The 22,273-nt window shown below is 38.6% G+C and overlaps 1 protein-coding gene across 3 annotated transcripts in view; it reads left to right on the top strand.

Moving 5' to 3' along the window:
* ZWILCH (zwilch kinetochore protein) overlaps nucleotides 1-22,273 on the top strand; it is a 37,775-nt gene that overhangs the window by 11,708 nt on the left and 3,794 nt on the right. For 2 of the 3 annotated variants that reach the window (XM_057543947.1, XM_057543948.1), the window contains 13 exons: nucleotides 1,094-1,293; nucleotides 2,167-2,237; nucleotides 2,914-3,069; nucleotides 4,360-4,431; nucleotides 8,469-8,562; nucleotides 9,075-9,124; nucleotides 9,780-9,885; nucleotides 10,416-10,495; nucleotides 11,874-12,030; nucleotides 12,542-12,570; nucleotides 16,200-16,336; nucleotides 17,391-17,486; nucleotides 21,462-21,583. In XM_057543947.1, the coding sequence (XP_057399930.1) occupies nucleotides 1,094-1,293; nucleotides 2,167-2,237; nucleotides 2,914-3,069; nucleotides 4,360-4,431; nucleotides 8,469-8,562; nucleotides 9,075-9,124; nucleotides 9,780-9,885; nucleotides 10,416-10,495; nucleotides 11,874-12,030; nucleotides 12,542-12,570; nucleotides 16,200-16,336; nucleotides 17,391-17,486; nucleotides 21,462-21,583 (1,370 nt within the window). The remainder of the gene's footprint in view (nucleotides 1-1,093; nucleotides 1,294-2,166; nucleotides 2,238-2,913; nucleotides 3,070-4,359; nucleotides 4,432-8,468; nucleotides 8,563-9,074; nucleotides 9,125-9,779; nucleotides 9,886-10,415; nucleotides 10,496-11,873; nucleotides 12,031-12,541; nucleotides 12,571-16,199; nucleotides 16,337-17,390; nucleotides 17,487-21,461; nucleotides 21,584-22,273) is intronic. The other variant, XM_007166068.3, reaches the window with a different exon arrangement.

Here is a 22,273-nt window from a genome sequence, read left to right as displayed (position 1 = left end):
ATCCCTGCCATATTGAACTCCCTGCTTGTAGTAACTACACTTTGTCACTTTTTTTTTTTTTGTCACTTCTCGGTCTGCCTCATGTGCCCTTCTCCCACTTCTTCACTTGGTGAAACGTTTATGTATTTTGCCACATAATTTCCAGATTTTTGTTTCTGGGATTCTGTGATATTGTGATGTATAATAAGAAACTTATTTGGTCTTTGTCCGCTGTTCCTGGCACCCAGCTCCTGAAACCTTTGGAATTTCCTAGGTGTGGAGAACTATAAAGGTGTCTTTTGTTATGTTAATGAGGTGACTTTTGGACCCCACCCCAGGTAACCTAAGAATGGGGGCTGCTTGCCAGGGGGACCAAGCATGTGACTGGAGGGTTGGAACTTTGAGTCCCACCCAACCTCTGGTGGGGAGAGGGGCTGGCGGTTAAGTTCAGTCACCAGTGGCCAGTGATTTAATCAATTATGACTATGTAATGAAACCTCCATAAAAACCCAAAAGGAGAGGGTTTGGAGAGCTTCTGGGTTGGTGAACACATGGAGGTGCTGGGAGAGTGGCTTGCTAGGAGAGGCCGTGGAAGCTCTGTGCCTTTTTCCTCATACTTTTCCCTTCGCACCTCTTCCATCTGGCTGTTTCTGAGTTCTACCCTTTTATAATAAACTGGTAATCTAGCAAGTAAAATGTTTCTCTGAGTTCTGTGAGCAGCTCTAGCATGTTAATTTAACCCGAGGAGGGGGTTGTTGGGACCTGCGATCTATAGACACACAGATGACAACCTTGACTTGGAATTTGGCAGTTGGAAGTTGGGGGGAGGCAGTCTTGTAGGACTGAGGCTTTAACCTGTGGGAGCTGATGCTATCTTTGGGTAGATAGTGTCAGAATTGAGTTGAATTGTAGGATACCCAGCTGGTGTCAGAGAATTGCTTGGTGTACGGAAAAACCCCACACATTGGAATTGGGTATAAAATCTTAGATGGTGATCAGAAGTGGGGTCAGAGTCAGAATCGTAGCTACTGTTCATGATATCTTTGGAAAAGAAAACTTTTGACTGATTGACAGTCTCTACGTCTAATTTATTCTTCCTACTGTTGTTTCCAAGGCAGTTAATTGGACTTTACACCATGGCTCACAATCCTAATATGACCCATTTGAAGATTAATCGGCCAGTTACTGCCCTTCCTCCCCTTTGGGTAAGGTGTGATGGTTCAGATCCTGAAGGTACCTGTTGGCTGGGAGCTGAGCTTATCATAACCAATAACATCATCACAGGAATTGTCTTGTGCATGGTCACCTGTAAAGGTGAGAGCTCACTTCTCTTACTTTTGTGGGGGGGTGTGTATATATTTATTTGTATAGTTATTGCTTTGTGGTTTTTACTGAAACTTGATATTGTTAAGAGGGAAGTGCACACAGTGGAACTTGTGTTAGCCACCATGAATCTACTGTAGTGTGTAACTTGTAGCATGTAGGAGATAGTCCAGAAACAGATTTCCAGAAGTCCGAACAGGAGTTTATGGCTGTTTTATTTGGGTTTCATTTCATTTATATGTGTGTATTTTTGGAAATTTTCATTGGAGGATAAAAAAGTTGAATATAATTCCAATTTCATAGTGGGCCTTTAATTATACTTTTGATAGTATTATTGACGTCTGTTCCACTTTCCTTCTTTTAAAAACATTTCATCTGGGCTTCCCTGGTGGCGCAGTGGTTGAGAATCTGCCTGCTAATGCAGGGAACACGGGTTCGAGCCCTGGTCTGGGAAGATCCCACATGCCACGGAGCAGCTGGGCCCGTGAGCCACAACTGCTGAGCTTGCGCGTCTGGAGCCTGTGCCCCGCAGCGGGAGGGGCCGCGATAGTGAAAGGCCAGCGCACTGCGATGAAGAGCGGTCCCCGCACCGCGATGAAGAGTGGCCCCCGCTTGCCGCAACTAGAGAAGGCCCTCGCACGAACTGAAGACCCAACACAGCCAAAAATAAATAAATAAAGTAGCTATAAAATTTTAAAAAAAACAAAAAAAAAACATTTCATCTGTGATTTAAAATTTAATTTCAACAATTATTAGTGTTAAGTTGTGATACCCTCAGAATTTGAGGAATTGTAATTTTCTAGCTCTAATGATGTAATTTTGAATTGTAACTGTAAAGCTTTTTCTTTCTTTCATGTCCTATAGCTGATAAAAATTATTCTGTAAATCTTGAAGATCTCAAAAATTCACACAAGAAAAGACATCACTTGTCTACTGTAAGTATTTCTCTTCTATTCATATTATTTTCTTCAAACTGCTAACAATCTGCCTTCCTAGTGTAAAGGTTTTTTCACTCCTAGTATGACTAGATATTTTTCTGTAGTATCAAAATGTTTATTTTCATATCAACTAATGACTGAAAATATATGCCTTGCCTTTTAGCTAATCTTTGTGATGAAAAAGAATTGTCTTATTTTTCCATTTGGGATAAAAGCACGGCACTTTTTTTTTTTTTTTAAACAAATTTTATTTATTTATTTTATAAATTTATTTATTTATTTATTTTTGGCTGTGTTGGGTCTTTGTTGCTGCGCACGGGCTTTCTCTAGTTGTGGTGAGCAGGGGTTACTCTTCGCTGCAGGTTGCAGCCTTCTCATTGCGGTGGCTTCTCTTGTTGTGGAGCACGGGCTCTAGGGCTCGCGGGCTTCAGTAGTTGTGGAATGTGGGCTCTAGTTGTGGTCCATGGGCTTAGTTGCTCTGCGGCATATGGTATCGTCCCGGACCAGGGCTTGATCCCATGTCCCCTGCATTGGCAGGTGGATTCTTAACCACTGTACCACCAGGGAAGTCCTCAACACTTTTTATTTTGGGAAAAGAGTCAAAGTCATTTTGATAATGGACCTTTGGCCTTGTGAAAGCACAGCTAATGGTCTGCTGGATGCACTCTTTCAGTTAACAGCCAGCGGCTTTGCCCAGTATGAGCTCTTTAAGTCCACTGCCTTGGATGATACAGTTGCTGCCTCACAAACTACAATCACTTTGGATATTTCCTGGAGTCCTGTGGATGAGATTCTTCAAATCCCTCCACTCTCTTCAACTGCAACTCTGGTAGGAGCAAACCCTTCTTTCTGTTGAGTTTATTACTCACTGTGGATTTACTTTGAACTTGCCTGTTGCTAGTGCTCCATGCTTCCAGCCCGGCCCCAGGCTCAGCTCTCCCTGGGCAGCTCTGAAAGGCTCAGCTTGCCCCTGAAGTCTCACCAGAGCAGCCAGTGGAGGCTTTGCCAGGTGATCTGATCTATCAGTTATCCACAGTGCTGCAATTACGATTAATAAAGTCTCTTGAGTGGGGACTCAAACGGAATCATCACAGTGACTTATAGTCTCTGCTGTTCTTAAAAAGTGCAGATATTGTCAACACATCAAGAATCATTATTCTATTCAGACCTTTCACCCTATATTTACATTTCTACAATCTCTCTTAAGAAATTAATTAGAATTGGTAACAAAAGTATATGGACAAAGATATTCAATGCAGTCACATAGCTGTGTTTAGAAAATACTAAAAACAAAACCTGAATAGTCAGTAGGAAAATGATTTAAATAGATTTTCATGGTGAAATAGTGTATATATATTTTTTAAATCATGATTTAAAGTATCTTTAATAATGAGAGAAAATGCTTATTATTAAGGGGAAAAAAAAAAGACCCAAAAAGTACAAAATTATATGTACAGTAGGATCTCAACTGTGGTTTTTAAAAATGTGTACACGAAGGCCTAGATAGTGTTACAAATGGTTTCCTCAGGTGGTGGCTCATGGGTAATTATATTTTTAGCGCTTTTCTTTTCCTGCAATAGGAATTTACATACTGGCATTTACTATTTTCTTCTCTTTCAAACCACACCCCCCCCCCGTTTTTTTTTTTTAAGGTTTTAGGTTTATAAAACTTTGACCTCTGGCTAAGACAGCACATTGTAGATTTAACAATTAGAAGTCTAATGAGCATATTTACTGGGGGAGGGAGGGTGTTGTTTTTGGTGTGTGGTAATGCTAAGTTTGTCACTGAGTCTTGAGATGTATTTATTTATATTTCTACTCTTTGTCCTTTTGGAAATTCAGTGGGACAGAGTAGGAGAGCATGTGTTCCATGTAGCTGCAGTTGTGGTATAGAGAGGGGTTCTGGTGGCCTGAATTTATGGTACTGTATTGGGATGGGCGGGGTCTTTGGTATCCCTGGGAAGGTGTTCTAAATGCAATATTGACCTACTTTTTCAGTTCACTATTGCTTTATGAAATATATTTTTAAATGTGTGGGTAGTTTGAAATGCAAATAACTGTGACCCTGATGCAGAGAAGATGGGATTACCAGTGAAAACTGACTCTGGGAACTTTTTAGAATATTAAGGTGGAATTGGGAGAGCCCAGAGGTCCTCTGAATCATCTTCACAGACAACTGAAATTTCTCCTTGTGAGTATCCTTCTGGAATTTGTAACTTGTATTAAATCTCATGTTTTCATTAAAATGTTTGCTAGTGTCATTGTTATTTAGTTTTGTGTTCTTCAAAATTTGTTCCAAATGTTATGTGCTTGGCAATTGGAGCAGCGTTACTGTGTGGTAATTGTCCTTGCAGTTAAAGGGAACATTCATCAGTTAGTAGTTAATGGGTTCTTTTGCCTTTTCTATGAAGTATTTGAGTTTTATTCATATGATGGATTCCCCTCTTTCCAGGTGAGTCAGTTGCCAGTTAATTCCAAATGTGTGTATAATCTGCTTGTTACTAACTGGGATTTTGATTGATGCTGAAGATTAATGAGCATGTGTTTTTATGTCTCAGTAATTTAAGCTCCACTCTACAAATTAAATCTCAGGGGTGTGGGGGGGGGCTGCTCATTTTGTTTATTTATTTGTTTATTTATATACTTTTGGCTGCGTCGGGTCTTAGTTGTGGTATGGGGGATCTTTCCTCATGGCTCCTCTCTAGTTGAGGTGGGCGGGCTTAGTTGCCCCGCGGCATGTGGGATCTTAGTTCATTGGAAGGCGGATTCTTAACCACTGGACCACCAGGGAAGTCCTGGTGGGGCGTTGGGGGGAGTCATTTTAATGCAGTAGAAATTCCAAATGTCTTAGCTTGGCGTACAAAGCCAGTTATATCCAGTCACTGCCCTACTTACTTCTTTTTTCTTTTCTTTTTTTTTAACAGCTTTATTGAGATAGAAATAAAATTCCCATAAAATTCACTCGTTTTAAGTATACAATTCAATAGTTTTTAGTATACTGACAGAGTTGTACAACCATGACCATATTTAATTTTAGGGTATTTTCATCACCCCAAAAAGAAACCCCATACCCATTAGCAGAAACCTCCCACCCCTGCCAGCCCCTGGCAGCCACTAATCTACTTTCTGTAGTACTTTGTTCCTTTTTATTACTGAATAACATTCCAGTGTGCATATGTACTACATTTTTGCTTATCCGTTCATCAGTTGATACATGTTTTGGTTGTTTCTACTTTTTGGCTATTTATGAATAATGCTGCCATGAATAGTCGTGTATAAGTTTTTATGTGACATATGTTTACACATCTCTTGGGTGGAGTTGCTGGGTCATATGGTAACTCTATGTTTAACCTTTTGAGGAACTGCCAAACTATCTTTTCCAAAGTGGCTGAATCATTTTACATTTCCACCAGCAGTGTATGAGGGTTCCATTTTCTCCATATCTTTGTCAATGGTTGATACTGTCTTTTTTATTGTTGTTACAGCCATCCTAGTGGGGGTGAAGTGGTATCTCATTATGGTTTGTTTATGGGGTTTTTTTGTTTTGTTTTTTGGGGCCGTGCCACTAGGCATGCAGGATCTTAGTTCCCCAACTAGGGATTGAACCGGTGCCCCCTGCAGTGGAAGCATGGAGTCTTAACCACTGGACCGCCAGGGAAGTCCCTCGTTATGGTTTTGATTTGCATTTCCATGATGGCTAATAACATTGAGCATCTTTCCATGTTCTTACTGGCTCCTACTTATTTCTTTAGCTTAATCTCATTCCCTACTTTGCCATACTGATCTCCCTGCTTGTAGCAGCTCCAGTCCTGTCACACTGTCACTTTCTGGCGTGTGTGTGTGTGTGTGTGTGTGTGTGTGTGTGTGTGTGTTGTTCTGCCTAGTGTGCCCTTCTTCCACCTCTTTGCTGGGTTAGCTGTCTGTGACATCTTCACCTCAGATGATTGCCCTGATCCCCCAGAATAGCTTATGCTGCCTGTGCTTCGTGCTGCCGTAGAACCTTACGAACCCCCCTTGTCAGGCGGTTTATCAAACAGTAATTTGTTTACTTCTCTGTCTCCCCTACTAGGCTTGAGTGCCAAGTACCCCATTGTGCCTTCAGCTTCTAGCACAGTACCAGGTGTTTTTCATACTTTTACCTCCTCTTATTGTTTCCCCATTTATAAAAAAAACTTGGTACTTTTTCTACCTTTCTCACCTTTCTTCTTTCTTGAGAGCTCCTCTTTCAGGACCCTTCCTGTGGGCTTCCGTCATACTTCTACCTTCCTGTCTCTGCCCTCCTTTCTCCACCCCAGCAGAGGGCTTATCCATTTAGTGATTTGACTAATGCCTTTACGAGGGAACTCCAGACTCCCATCTTTAAGCTGCTACCACTTCTGATCTTTCCCACTTCCATCAAATTAGTTCCCACTTGAGTAGAGGGCTCTTCCCTCCAATTCAGTATGTCCAAAATGAAACTTGAAATCTCCAGACTAGATCCCGTTAATAAGCCCCCCATTTATTTCTGTGATTTCATCATTCCTTCAGTTTCACAGGCTAGAAACCCTGTCTTTTACTTTAGTAAGAACTATCTCTAGTTACTGCCACAGCTAGAAGCTGCCACTCTACTGTGTGCCCAGCATGTGGTGCTAGATGGTGCGGTTATTTTGCCTGAGGTGTCAGCAACTGGTAAGTGGGAGAGCTGGTTTAAAACTCATTCGAATACATGTCTGTCTGTCTGACTTGAAAGTCCATGCTTTGTTATAATCTCCCTTAGAAATTCACAGACTCTTAGGTGTGCACGTGGCCATCGTCTCTCCAAGTTCAATCCCCTGTATTTTTATAAATAGGTAGGATTTTTTTCTTCTATTCCTTATATATTTCTGTCTGTCTGTCTCTCGAATATACTGTTTGTTTTTTGTTTTTTTCTCTTTGAGGTATCTCACTGTGCCCATCTTAGTTAAAGCCCTTATTACCTCCCTTCTGGACCACTCTAATGATCCTTCATTGTTCTCAACAGGGACACACACTCTTGGCATCTTGAGCAGGATCATTCTTTGTGGTTTGGGACCATTGTACACATTGCAAGATATGTAGCATTCTTGGCCCCCACCAGACTAAATGCTCAAAGCGCTCCTGTACACACAGTCACTGTGACGCCAAAATTTATCTTCACGTTTTTCCAAAGGCTCCCTGGGGATGGAGGATGATCTCACTCCTATTGAGAAACACTGTACTTTCTTTTTTCCTTAGACTCTATCCTGAGTGTTTCTGACGGGAGAATTCTTAGCTGCTTGATCATGTCATTTTCCTGTCAAAAAATCAACAATGGCTGTCGTCTTCCAAATGAAATAAAAAATCTTTTTAAGTTTTAAGACCACTATTCCTGTCTAATCCCTATTCCTTGTACTCTTATTTGCTGCTGTTTCCTGGGTGTTTTCGCCACCCTTGGCGGAATCATCCCACCTTCTTCATCTTATCCCCTGCTCTGTAGCCAATGGTTCCTGCATTTGAGTTGAGCTAATGTTTCACATCGTTCCTCTGGCCATTCCAGCCTATCTTGACCTCGACCTCTTTCCTTAGTTCAGTTTAGATATTGTAGGTATAGGCATACACATTCATGGTATTTTTATGTAAACTTCCACTCAGTCTCACATTTGTTGTTCCCCAGTTATTTCATCTGTATTATCGGTCCTTCTTAACCAAAATTAGAAGTGTCTTCAAGGCAGGCTCATAGGTCTTGAATCCTTTATAGCACCTATGCACACATAATGAGAGTTCAGAATACCATCTTTAGCATAAGACTGCTGGATACATGTCCTGGCACTGTCAGTTACTAACTGTGTGACCTTAAGCCAGTTAATTAACCTCTTAGTCTCAGTAAAATGGGAGTGCTTAGTAGTATCTGCCTCATAGGGTTTTTGTGAGGATTAAATAACATACTGCATATGAAACATTTAGAACAGTTCCTGGCATCTCATTAAACATTGAAGAATTCAAGGTACTAGGAATTCCCTGGCAGTTCAGTGATTAGGACTCCACGCTCTCACTGCCGAGGGCCTGGGTTTGATCCCTGGTCAGAGAATTAAAATCCCACAAGCCACGTGGTATGGCCAAAAAAGAAAAAAGTATATGTATATATATATATATATATATGTACTAATATTATTACTAAATACATTTTACTGATTAAACTATGTTTTTTGCTAACAAGTTTTTTGGGTTTGTTTTTTTTTTAATCTCTCACAGGTTTTAGCTGATGGTTTGAGGACTGGTGTAACTGAATGGCCTGAGTCTCTGGAAGCAAAATCTGCTGTTGAACTTGTGCAGGAATTTCTGAATGGTGTTTGTTTTCCTAACTCATGCTTGTTTTTTGTTTATTTTTCTTAATTGGGAATTTATGCTTGCTACATTTAAATGTAAATTGTCTTTTTATGCTTGATATTCTTTTTGGTTGGGATATATCTAAAGCTATGAGGTCTGTCATGGTGAGAGGGACAGCTTCCATTCTGAATTGCTAACTTTAAAGGTCTCAGTGATTTTAAGAATTAATAATACTTATTTAATTTACATTTTATATACTGCAATCATATGTGAGATTGTAACCTTTGAGCACCTACCATGTGCTTGACATTGTGTGTCAGGGTCTTTCATTGTATCTTAGTTCATCTTTACACCCCTACCTAGTGGGTATCTATTTTGACCTCCATTGGAGAGTTAAGTAATTTGCTAAAATACCTGGTTATACTTCTACTATCCTCATTTGCTATTTGAAAATAAGATTAGGATGGAAATAATTTGGAATGAAGGAAAATAAATAAAATCCAGAGTTAATAAGCTTTTGCCACTTTCTAGACTTAAATAAGCTGGATGAATTTGGTGATTCTACAAAAAAACCCACAGAGGTAAGTGATTATTATTGGAAATGCACACTGAAAGAGCTTGTAAAATTTGGTTGTACTGTTGTCCTTCACGTCATACAATCTCAAATGGATCTGCTACAACCAAGGTAGCATTTTGAGGGTAGTTTTTTGTTGGTCTGTAATGTCAGCACTAGTGATTATTTTCCTTGAGAACCGATGAATATTTTTAAAGAGAACTAGTACATATTTATTATTAATCACTTAACTGCAGAGAAATGGAAATGAATATGTTACTATACTGTGGGGTGATATTATTATAGTATATTAATATGTTATGAGATGGCATGTTAATATGCCACAGGTGGTACTATTAAATGGCACTTAATATGTTGTCATTTGACAAATAGGAAAATGGAGACAAAGGTAATTTAATTAAATATTTTTCCATGAGAGGAAAGTTGAATCCTTGCTTTTAGGCATCAGAGTTTAAAAACAATTTTAGAGGTCCCGTTTTTCACTGTCTATTTATTTCTCCTCATTAGTGGATGAAATTGTAGAAGATGCAGTCACGTCTCTCTTTGCATGTGTTCATGACCCCACCTTTTCTCAGAGCAGCATTTGAAAGCTTATTGGCCTTAAACTGTTGCACTTTTTAAAAAATAAACTGAGTATTCTCTGACACTCACTTCTTTTCCAGACAGTGAAACATGACTCTGCTGCAGTTGATCGGTCCATGGAGTGTCTTCTCACAGTACGGGGTGATCTCGATTTTGCTGAGCAGCTGTGGTGCAAAATGAGCAGTAGTAGGTGTCCATCAGGATTGTGAAATAAAATTTTTCCTGTTATTTCTTAGGTTTACTTTTAAGTCTTTTGAAAATAATACAGTGTGTACTGCTAGTCTTGTATGGACATCTGGTTCCTGTTTTATCAAACTCATTTCTAATAATGCATTGGCACATTTTACTCGAGAATTTTCCTAAGACAAGGCAATTCGTAGAACCTGTTCTTTTCTCTTGCCGGAAGTGTAAGACCTAGGTGGTTTTTATGCTGTATTTATATGAACCAAAACATATACCTTAGTGAAATTATAATTATTAGGAAAAGATATTCCATAATATTTTACTAAGTATGTTATTTTATGGCAATGGGTTTAATTTCTTTCTTTAAAAATACTTTTTTTGGGGGGAGGGGGGCTTTAATTTCTTTCCCCCTTCCCCATTCATAAAGTTCAGATACTTGTCTTCCACTTCATTTGTGTATCCTTCAAATGAATGACATATTTGATCTGCAGAAATAACTATGAAAGTAATGTTAGACTGACTTGCTTTCCAAGGTGTGATTTCTTATCAAGACTTGGTGAAGTGTTTCACGTTGATCATCCAGAGTCTACAGCGTGGTGATATACAGCCATGGGTAGGTTTAGTAGTGTGTGTGAGAATCTTTTCTCAGCAGCATAGCAAACTGGTTAAGGACATAAGCTCTGGAGCAGACTGCCTGAATTTGAATTCTAGCTCTGCCACTTTCTAGCTGTGTAAACTTGGACAGGTTCCTTAATTCATGTGAAGCACTTAGCACCTAGTTCATAGTTAAGTGCACAGTATTTGTAAGCTACTAATATTGTCGTTACTGTTGCTATGAATGATTGTTCTCATATACTACTTATGAGAGTACAAATTGGAACACTCTCTAAAAAGCAATTATGATAATGTATTGAGATCCTCGAAATGTATCCATCCTAAGGCCATACACAGAAATACGTATCAAGATTTTATGTATCATGATAGTCATTACAGCCTCATTTACAGTAGCAAAAATTGTAAATGACCTGACTTTTCACTATTAATGGAATGCCTAAGTAAATAATGATATAGCCACATAATGGCACATGTAATAGTTGCTACAGATGATGTGGAGAAATGCTTACAATGTTCAGTAAAAAGAAAGGATTGTACACTATTGTATAAAACATATAAATTTTGGGGAGAAAAACCTGGAAACAAATACACTAAAATATGATAGTCACCTCTGGTGGGTAGGGTTACAAATGAGTTTCTCCAACTGCATTATACATTTCTGTACTTCATGGATTTTCCATAATGAATTTATGGTTTTATAATGAAGAAAAATCTAAGGTAAAAGCTAGAAACAAAAAGATTCTTCATCTAATAGGAATTATTTTAAATAACGCAACTGCCAATTCATGACAATAAGACAGAAACTTTCCTAGGTGTGAACGGAGATACACTCCAGAGCAGAATCATGCAAACCCTACCCCTATTTGGTATTAGTCATTCTATGCATTTTAGTCTTGCCCATCGAATTTTTCTCTTGAGAGTTTCTGTGTTTGTGAGATATTTACAAGTATATCGCTACCATGTACAACAAGTGCAAAGTGAAAATAGTATTAAAAAAAAAAGAAAATGCAGAAGATTGTGTTGGAAATTAGAGATAACAGAAGGACAGTAATGAGAAAATGTCAAATATTTTAGGTATGTTTAAGATGTTTAATATTTGGAACACATGTTAGATCTATAAGTTCACAGCTCTTCTTATTTTGCAAATGATCAAGTTAGTATGTTGGATAGTGTAGCCAATAAGGAGGTCTTGGAATGGCATTTTAGAAACTGATAGGTTTGTAACTTAGGGACTTTTATTCAAATAATTTGTGTCAGGTGATGAAAAACGTAAGCTTATAAGTTTTAGCTTTTAGCTAATGCAGTTTGTTTCTCTTTTGCTTACTGGACTTTTTATATTTTTATTTGTGGCTTTATAAACTTTTCCCAATTTCTAGCTTCATAGTGGGAGTAACAGTTTACTAAGTAAGCTCATTCATCAGTCTTACCATGGAACCATGGACATGGTTTCTCTCAGTGGGATTGTTCCAGTTCAGATGCTTTTGGAAATTGGTTTGGATAAACTGAAGAAAGATTATATCTGTTTTTTCATAGGTAAGTCCATTTCCCAGCTCAAAAAATTAAAAGCTGCATCACAAAAAATTAGAAGCTGCATAGGTATTCTCAGATTTTATCTTTGTACTTGTCCTAATTGTTTGTAGTCCTGGCTTTGCCCCTGGTTCACTGTGAGACAAGCACTCCCATTTTTTGAGCCTTAGTTTCCTGCTCGATAAAGATATTATATTAAAGATAACTATAGTTTTTGTTTGCCTTTAATTCAAATGTTTTGAGATTCTTTGAGGTTAATGTAGTAAATAAAAAACGCTTTTCATTTTAATACCCATTACTTGGTTGTTTTTTTTAGAGGCAAACTGTGATCATTTTTAGAATAAGTATTAATTTATATTTATGGTGTAATGTACCAGAAAATTTGGCTTTTTGTGAGAAACTGTTTAGCTTGAGCATTTCTTTTATATGTGAACTATGAAATTTTTTTCTTAGGTTGCTTAATTTGTAATAGATAATACCTAAAGCTTATTTGCATATATGTGTTTTTTCTTGATAGGCCAGGAACTTGCATCTTTGAATCATTTGGTGAGTTTTTATTCTAAAGTTGGTTTTTCTTTATTCGGTCATTCTGCATACAGTTATTAAGTGTCTATTCTGTGCCAGCCTCTGTTCTGGGAAACAGATAAATTAAGACGGGCAATTACACTGTCTAATATGACAGACAAAAAGGTAGCCCATTCAATGTCACTTCTCATTCTTTATAAACGTATGATACTGACATAAAGTTGTATCCTGCTTATTAAACCAATGTACTCCCACAACTCTCATTTATCTAAAACGGTTAAGGAATGCTTTTCTTTGATAGGCCTTATAAGGGAATATTTGCTTTATATTCTCTTGACCCATTTCTTTTACACGTGAAGGATTACTTTCCAAAGAATTTGTTATGTTCCTTAACATATTGATCAAAAGATGCTTCTGATATATGTGGAACCTAGAAAAATGGTAGAGATGAACCGGTTTGCAGGGCAGAAATTGAGACACAGATGTAATGAACAAACGTATGGACACCAAGGGGGGGAAAGCGGCGGAGGGTGGTGGTGTGATGAATTGGGAGATTGGGATTGACATGTATACACTGATGTGTATAAAATAGATGACTAATAAGAACCTGCTGTATAAAAATTAAATTAAATTAAAAAAAAAAAGATGCTTCTGGGTTTCAGGGTCATGATTATGAACTTTTTTATTTTCCTAGTGTCTTGATTTATAAAGTTAAGGAGATTAAAGAGCATCCATAAGGACCCTTGACATTTGTTTTAAGATTCTTTTAGAAAATGGATCTTCAAATGACATCTGGTCTCTTATAAAAATGCAAGATAGGAAAACTCTAGCTTTATCTATTATGCAAAGTAAGACTCAGCTGGATTCTTTTGAGGTTAAGTTTTGCTATTCAGAGTTCAAACATTTTTTAAGGGTGTATATTTTTAGTGGAAACTTTTAATGCATTTTTTTATACTTAGAAAAGTAATAACATTTTGAAAATTAGAATATAATGCAAATACACCCTTAATCTCAGCACTCAAATATGAGTACCCTTATTTTTATGAATTCCCCTCAAGTCATTTAATATGCCTGTTTTTTAAAATATGGCTTGACTCCAGACTTTTGACACACTAGTTCTTAAACTTTGAGAATCTCCTAGAAGGCTTGTTAAAATGCTAATTCCTGGGCCCCAGTGACTCAGTAGGTCTAGGGGCTCTGGAATATGTCTTTTTTTTGGCCGCACTGCACAGTTTGTGGGATCTCAGTTCCCCAACCAGGGATTGAACCCGGGCCGCGGCAGTGAAAGCCCAGAATCCTAACCACTAGGCCACCAGGGAACTCCCTGGAATATGTCATTTTAAACAAACCATCTCCATCTCCAGATGATTCTGATGCAGGTGGTTTGCATATATATGAGTTTTCTATTGCTGCCATAACAAATTACCACACACTTAGTGTCTTAAAGCAACACACACAAATGTATTACTCTGTAGTTCTCTAGTTTGGAAGTCTAGTCTGGGTCTCACTAGGCTAAAATTAGGGTGTTGGCAGGCTGTGTTCCTGTCTGGAGCCTGCCTGTAGGGGAGGATCCATTTCCTGCTCATTTGAGTCATTAGCAGAATTCAATTCCTCATAATTATAGGACAGAGGTAACTTTTTCTTGCTGGCTATAAACCGAGGACTGTTCCCAGCTTCCAAGGGCCAACCCATACCTTGGCTCCTGGCCCCCTTCTTCCATCTCCAAAGGCAGCTATAGTGGGTCAAGTCCTTCTCATGCTGTGTCTCTGCCTCCCTCATCCAGTTTTAAGGGTTCATATGATTCGATTGGGCTCACCTGCATAATCCAGGATACTTTCCCAATTTTAAGGTCAAATGACTTTATACATCTGCAACCTTAATTCCTTTTGCCATAAATGTAACATATTCACAGGTTCTGGGATTAGGACATGAACATCTTTTGAGGGTGGTTTTCTGCCTGTCACAACAGGCCACACCTTGAGAAGCCCTCACTAGGCTGTACTGCCTCCAAGTGATCAGTAACATCAGGCTCTGTCACCTCTTCTCTGTGCAGGGTCTTGGGGACAGACCAAGGTAGACCAGGCGGGGTTGTAGCACGCGCAGAGAGAAAGGGGAAAGGCAATCTGGGTCTGTTCCTTTGTGAAAAAGACCTGGGTGGGCCACTTCCAGAGCTGTCAGGGGACCACAGGGAATATGGGTGGCAGGTGTGGGGAACGTTGTAATCTGTAGCCTGTGGTGAGTGGGGCTGCTTTGGGGTACCCTCTGCCTGGGACCATGCCTATTTTCCTACTTGTGTTATTTTCACATTTTGGAATAACCTGTGTAAGACAATTAATATGTCCCTATATTTTGGATTTAATTATAAATGATTTTGCATTAAATTAGTTTATCACATTTTGCATAGCTTCTTTTAAACTGTAATTTAGGATTACCCATGGATCTCTCCTACTCCCTTGCCATTATCTCCACTCAATTAAAAGATGACCATAACTTTTCCCTTACTGTATTAGTTTTCAGTCGCCACCTAACAAAATTTAGAAGCTTAAATGAACACAAATGGATTATCTCACAGTTTCCAGGAGTTGGGAGTTGGGCACATTTTACCTGCGTCCTCTGCTCAGGGTTTCACAAGGCTGAAATCAAGGTGTCATCTGGAGGCTTGATGAGGGAAAGATCCACTTTCAAGTTCCCTTGCTTATTGTTGGCAGAATTCATTTACTTGTGGCCCTTTGATGAAGGTCCCCATTTTCTTGCTACCTGTTGGCCCAGTACTGGCCTCAGGTCCTAGAGGTTACTTGCGGGTTCTTACCATGAGGCCTTCTCCACAACGTGGCAGTTTGTTTCTTCAAAGCCAGCAGGAGAGCATCTCTAATGCTTCAGGAGCTCACTGACTAGGTCATAGTAATGACCAGGCGATGCTCTCCCTTTTGATTAATTCAAAGTCAATCAGTAACCTAATCATGGGAGTAACAACCCACCATATTTATAGATTCTGGCCTCGCTCAGGGAGAATGGATTATACAAGATGTGTATTCCAGGGGGTGAGAATCTTGGGGGTCATTGTAGAATTCCACCCACTGTATTTACCATGGATTATTTCTTTAGGATTGGGTCTCAGAAATAGATCTGAGCATATTACGATGGCTTGACATAACATTGCCAACTTTCTTTTCCAAAACCTCATACCAGTTTACCAGTAATATATGTTAGTGGAAGCTTATCACTACACTTGCTTAATTTCTTGCTACTTCAGGTTTACTATCTATTTTTGGACATGAGTACTCCCATCAACCTAACAAGTTTGTTGAAGTTAAGAATTATCTTGTGGATTTGCCATTCTTTCCATCTGGAGAGTTTGATGGGTGGTACTAGTTACCTACTTGGACCTCCTTGGTGAAGCAGTTCTGTGATTTGCCTTTACCAGAGAATATGTATAATGGTTTGCTTAGGACATCCTCAGTGAAGACTTGGAGTTTAGTTTGAGGAATAGTATTGAAAGGAGGAAAGCTATCTAGCTGCCTCCTGTCTTCTTTTTTCCCTCCCTATTAATCAGGCATCCACACTGAGGTTTAGTAGGCACGGTTAATTCTTTCCAGAGATTCCTCTTGTTCTTTGACTCCCTATTTTCCTTGTCCTTTTTTTCATTCCAGGAATATTTCATTTCTCCATCAGTAGATACACAAGAACAGGTTCATCGTGTTCAAAAACTCCACCATATTCTCGAAATAGTAGTCAGTTGCATGCTTTTCATTAAACCTCAACATGAACTCCTCTTTTCTTTAACACAGTAAGTGTTTCTGTTGTTTACTTACATAAAAATGTACTCTCTTCTGAAATAGTTGCAGCCAAAATAACTGCCTTTTTTTACTGTCAGTTAGGATAGAATCTGTGTACCCTGTCTTCACAGTAACAGAAAGGTTCTAAGTCACTGCCATGAGAAGGAAAGGCTTTGGATTCAGGAGGAATCAGGTTGGACACTTGGATCTAGCACTTCCTTTCTAAGGAAGTTGCCTTTCACTGCATCTTGTTTTTCATCTATAAAAATGGTGTAATGTGTATAAAGTACTTGACACTTAAGAGGTGCTTAATAAATATTAGTTCCTTCTCTTTTCTTTATATCCTTATAAATTTGGGTCAAGCTAATGATTGCCAACCATCTATATGGTAACTGAATGGAATCAAATTTTATTATCAGACCTCTGTCAATAGTGTTGCTGAAATTTTAGAGAGTCTGTCAATCAGTTTGACTAAAAACAGTTTGGAACAATCCTTACACATGGATCGCTGGTGTCTTACATGTATTTTTGAGGTTTCAAACTGGAAATAAGTGAACCATCCAGTGGAAGAACTGGGTTTCTTTTTCCCTGTGGAAGGAAATGTACCATTTCCTTTTCCAAAATTAGAATTTGACTTACTTGTAAAGGGAAAAGTTTGAAATTGTTACTGGGTTTTTTTGGTTTTTGGTTTTTGTTTTTTTTTCCATTAAAGATCAGTAGTATATGTGAGTTAACTGTTTAATTCTCCATAGTTGGAAAACAATGGAGACTATATCTTTGTCTCTCTTGCCTTTTTGTTTTTCTCTTTCTGATACCTCTTTCTCCCCACTTATACCTTTACTTGAGCTCAACATAAATATATTTTATATTTATGAGAAATATGTCCACTATTAATTTTTTAAAAGTGAATGAAATTTTCTTTCAAAAAAAATAATAATAACCTAAGTGTTGTTGGGATGGGGGTTTGATGTTTCCTTTATGAGCTTTAGACTAACAGAAAGCCTTTATCTCCAAGTGGCATTTTTTTCCAAAAGCAATTCTTTTTTCTTTTTTTTTTCTTTTCAGATCCTGCATAAAATTTTATGAACAAAATCCTCTTGATGAGCAACACATTTTTCAGCTGCCAGTCAGACCAACTGCTATAAAAGACTTATATCAAAAGTAAGCAATTTAATAATTAAATTATACTTCAAGTCCAGCCATGATTCTAGGCAATTTCAGTGTCTGCTCCATGGGGACCTCGTGACCCAGAGCTGCTTCACCTCTGAAACTATAATCATCTGATTCCCATCCCCTGAGCATAGTCTGATAGAGTCCTCCCTCTTCCTTCTCCCAGACCTGTGGTCTGCTCTCTTTAGACTGTTGGTCCTCTACTTCCATTTTTCTCTCAATTTGTAATTTCTTCACAGAATAGGGCAGAAACTTTAGCCAGAAGGGAAGTGACAGGTTGGGAAGAACGTGATCGGGGTAATGACAGCGAAGTCAGAGGTATGGCTGTGGGAGTGAGAGAAGGATCTGGGATTGGGGATTGCAGAGGTATGGAGCTGAGGCTAAGACAATAGATCGGCCATCCATGTGGGACACGGAGGTTGCCTCAAATCATGGTCTCCACTGACTCTTTTCTCAGCATACAGTAGACTTGAAATTTCTCTCACACTGAAGCCACTCCACTTATACCCTCCCTCTATATAGTTCCCTCTTAGCCAAACCTCATCACTCCCCTGAAATTGTTTAGCAGAAGTTGCCAGTGACCTTCTAATTGGCAAATCCAGAGGACACTTTCCAGGAGAAGCGTTTTTTGGCCCCCTGTGTAATTAGCTAGCCCACTAATTCTTTCTCCTTCCGTAAGCACTTGTAAGGCTCTGTGGCATTTAATACTATTGCTTTCTTGAACCCATCCCCTTCCTTTGTTTTCATGGCATAACATTCTGTCTTAATTTTAACTCTACCTCTCTGGCCCACCTCCAAGACTGAGAATGGTTCTCTTTGCAAATTCTTCTTCCTCTGCCTCATTCATATGTGAGTTTCCACCAGAACTCTACCCTCTGCCCTCTTTTCTTACTTTCTGTCTTCCCTGTGTGATTTCGTTCACACCCCAATCTTCAGTTCCTCTGGGCTAATGATAATTCATAACCCATATCTCCAGCTTCTCCTGAGCTTCACACCATGTTTCTAGGTGTCTGTTAGACATGAATTCTCAACTTCAGCGTCCTGTAGGTAGTTCAGACTCTAAATCCCAACTCTTCACTCCCCTTCCTAACACTTTTCCTCCTCCCATATGACCTCTCAAGCGGCCATCATTAATCTCCACCTAATGCCCAAAACAGAAACCTAGGACTTGTCTTCCACTTATTGCTGTCACTTCCTTCCTCCTTGAAATGGTTTCCAAGTCCTGACCTCCTTGGAAGCTCTTGAATCTGTTCCTTTCTCTACATCTTCACATCTATTTCATATCTGCTCATCTCATACCTGGGCTGAGTGCAGTAAAATCCTTTTTCCTAGCTGCTCTATCTGCCTCCATTAACTTCCTTCTCTGTGACCGCCAAACTGATCTTCCTAAAATTCAGATCCCATCGTGACTTCCTTCTGTTTAAATGGCTCCCTTACCTTTAGGACAGTGTTCCATCACCTCAGTGTGGTCTGTGAGACCTTCTGTGCCCGGCCGCTGTGCCTTTCTGGTTCACGTGCCGCCACGCCTTCCCACTCTCCTTTTGAGTCAGAGACCCTATGTTACTGCATTTCCTCAGACACCGCACACACTTACCTGACAGCGCCTACGCCCGTGTCCTTCTTTCATCCTGGATCTTGTCCGCTTAACTAACTCCTCCTTCTAATTTCATTATAAGCTCAGCTCAAAGGCCACAATATCTGAGGATTCTTTTCCAACTCTACAGTCCCAATCTGAGTTAAATTACCCCTCGTGTATTGTCCCCTACCATGTCTGATATTTCTCTATTACAACATTTTTCAAAATTGAATTATTGTTTATTTAATTTTTATTGAAATATAGTTGATTTACCACATTGTATTGGTTTCAGGTATACAACAAAGTGATTCAGTTATACATACTATTTTTTTTTTCAGGTTCTTTTTCATTATAGGTTATTAACAAGATATTGAATATAGTTCCCTGTGCTATATAGTAAATCCTTATTGTTTATCTCTTCTATATATAATGGTGTGTATCTGTTAATCCCATACACCTAATTTATCCCTCCACACCCCTTTCTCCTTTGGTAACCATATAAGTTTGTTTTCTATGTCTGTGACTCTGTTTCGTGAATAAATTCATTTGTATTATTTTTTATATTCCACATTTAAGTGATATCATATAATATTTGTCTTTCTCTGTCTGACTTAATTCACTCAGTATGATAATCTCTTGGTCCATCCATGTTGCTGCAAATGGCATTATTTCATTCTTTTTTTTTGCACACGGAATTAATATTTTATTACTAGATTATAAAAATAAAATACAAAATAATTTTAAAACAGAACTTAAAACACTGTACAAAGCTTTAATATGACACAAATGGGAAAATTAAATCAATTAATTACACATTTATGTACAGATGGCCTGTACAAAAGCACTCCATGTTTCTGCCCATACTCTATGTCCTTGGTTGCCTGAGCAAAAATGCATAAAGAGGGCTGCTTGGAGGGGAAAGAGGTACAATACACTACCTTTAGAGGTATTTGAAAGAACCGTTTCTCATCACTCTTGATTTCATGAAGAGGAGAAGAAAGGGAGAAAACTATGGAATTGTTAAATTATTCTATTCTAACTTGTCTTGCTCAGCAAGAGAATTCTTACGGTTTGTGGTTCCATCTGATTTAAGAGCTGCCAATAGTTCAGCACTTTCAAGATTTATATCTAATTCAAAAGTAGGTGTTTCCCAACTCCCTCTTTTTTCCTAAAAGCCGTGAACTTGTAAGTAAATGGCCCAGTGACATCAGCACTTGGTTATTTTAGGAAAGGAGTCACGAGGGGGACCAGGAACTGTGCATGAGAAATGAGGGAGCTCAAGCCTAGGTCACCTGTTGTTTTCGTTACTCGGTTCACCCAATCCAATTTCAGAGCCCCAAGTGGCACAGTGTTATATTTCCTTTAGCTTCCTATCTTTGTATTTCTGAATGCTTTTTACCTTAGTGAACTAATTTACCTAACTGGTGAATAGTTTAAAAAGAAAAAGATCCCAAGGGCTTTCCCTTCCCTGGGTTGATCCCTAAAATAAATCACATTCAAGCTCTGGTAGGTTTGTTTATCCCTTGTGGATGAGAGAAGAACAGACAGACAGACCCCAGGTATGTCAAAGTACTATGCATGAATTTTTAAGGATTTAAACTGTATATTTTAAGGGGGAGAAAAGCAACATATGGCAAGGGTAGTCTATATAAAAATTTGGTTTACCCAGTGTTTTTAACTGGGTGAGTGAACACTTATGTACGCAGTATGAAACAATATTAAACTACTGAAAAGAGAGATAAAATTTCCTACCGTTATTGTGTAAAATTATGTCATCAGCAAATTCTGTAGTCACATGCGCTCAAAGGTCTGCCTCGCTGAATCCTATTCTCTAGATCAAGGAATCCAGAACCCTGGCCCAGGGTATCTGAGAGGTATGTCAGTATCATCTATCATCAGTGATACATACTGTGCCCATACTGTTATGGCTGAGTAGTATTCCATTGGGTGTGTGTGTGTGTGTGTGTATATATATATATAGGCACACCACATCTTTATCCATTATCTGTCGATGGACATTTAGGTTGCTTCCATGTCTTGGCTATTGTAAATAGTGCTGCTGTGAACATTGGGGTGCATGTATCTTTTTGAATTAGAGTTTTCGTCTTTTCTGTATATATGCCCAGGAGTGGGATTGCTGGATCATATGGTAGTTCTATTTTTAGTATTTTTTAAGGAACCTCCATATTGTTTTCCATAGTGGCTGCACCAATTTGTTATCATTTACATTCTTGTTTCTCTCCCTCTTTTGACTGTGCTTCTTGAGGGTGGGAATTGTGACCTCTCCACCTCTTCTTCCTCAGTGCTTACCACAGAAGGACTTCACTATGTGACTATAGAAAGAAGGAATTGGATTGGTTTTTTTTCTTTGCTTTTTTTTCTTTCCTTAGTGAGAAGCCACAGAAATGGAGAGTGGAAATAAACAGTGGTCAAAAGAAGGTGAAAACAGTTTGGCAACTGAGTGACAGCCCACCTGTAGATCATCTGAATCTTCACAAACCTGGTAGAGATGGTTTGTAGTCTATTCACGTAAATTATTCCAATAGAAAATAAACTAAGTTTACTAGTAGAGATTATTATTAGAGCTCTTGCGCCTAGTTTTAAATAATTTTCCTGAACTCTAGGTATAAACCTATTTATTCTGGGGAAAAAAAAAACAAAACATGAAAGAGTGCTTTTTCTCATTATCCTAGCTAGAGGAAATTTTATTAAAAGACACCAAGCAATAGGGACATAGGTGTGAAAATAGGTTATAAAATAGAAATGCCAGCTCATACTTCACACTTTTGGGCACCGTTTAAAACAGTGATGATATTTCTGCTCTAATACCTTCTCTGGCAGGAATAAGGGTTGAGATTTCTAGTATTGTATCAAAGATTATGGGTGTCAAAGAATGTCTTTTTGCCCCTGGTATAATTAGCTGACCCACCAGTTAATTATACCTCCTTCCGTAAGTGCCTATAAAACTGTTATCTTTATGCACATGGATTGTGTGGGGCTGTCATCTCTTATTTGTATAAGTCTTAAATGGCTGATTCAAATATTGCAAGGATTATCCAAAATAAAATCTGATAGTTTTAAGACAGAATTCAAGGGTATTTGAAAGCTGGGAATACAAATAGTCCTATTGTAGTGATTGATATTTTGCAAAATTATTTCCAGAAATTGTTTATTCTCCCCCCCCAGTATATTTTGATTCAGG

Source organism: Balaenoptera acutorostrata, chromosome 3 (assembly GCF_949987535.1).
Source record: "Balaenoptera acutorostrata chromosome 3, mBalAcu1.1, whole genome shotgun sequence".
Taxonomy (NCBI): Eukaryota; Metazoa; Chordata; class Mammalia; order Artiodactyla; family Balaenopteridae; genus Balaenoptera; species Balaenoptera acutorostrata.
The sequence above is the reverse complement of the archived record's forward strand: the minus strand, read 5'-3'. Positions and strand labels throughout refer to the sequence as shown.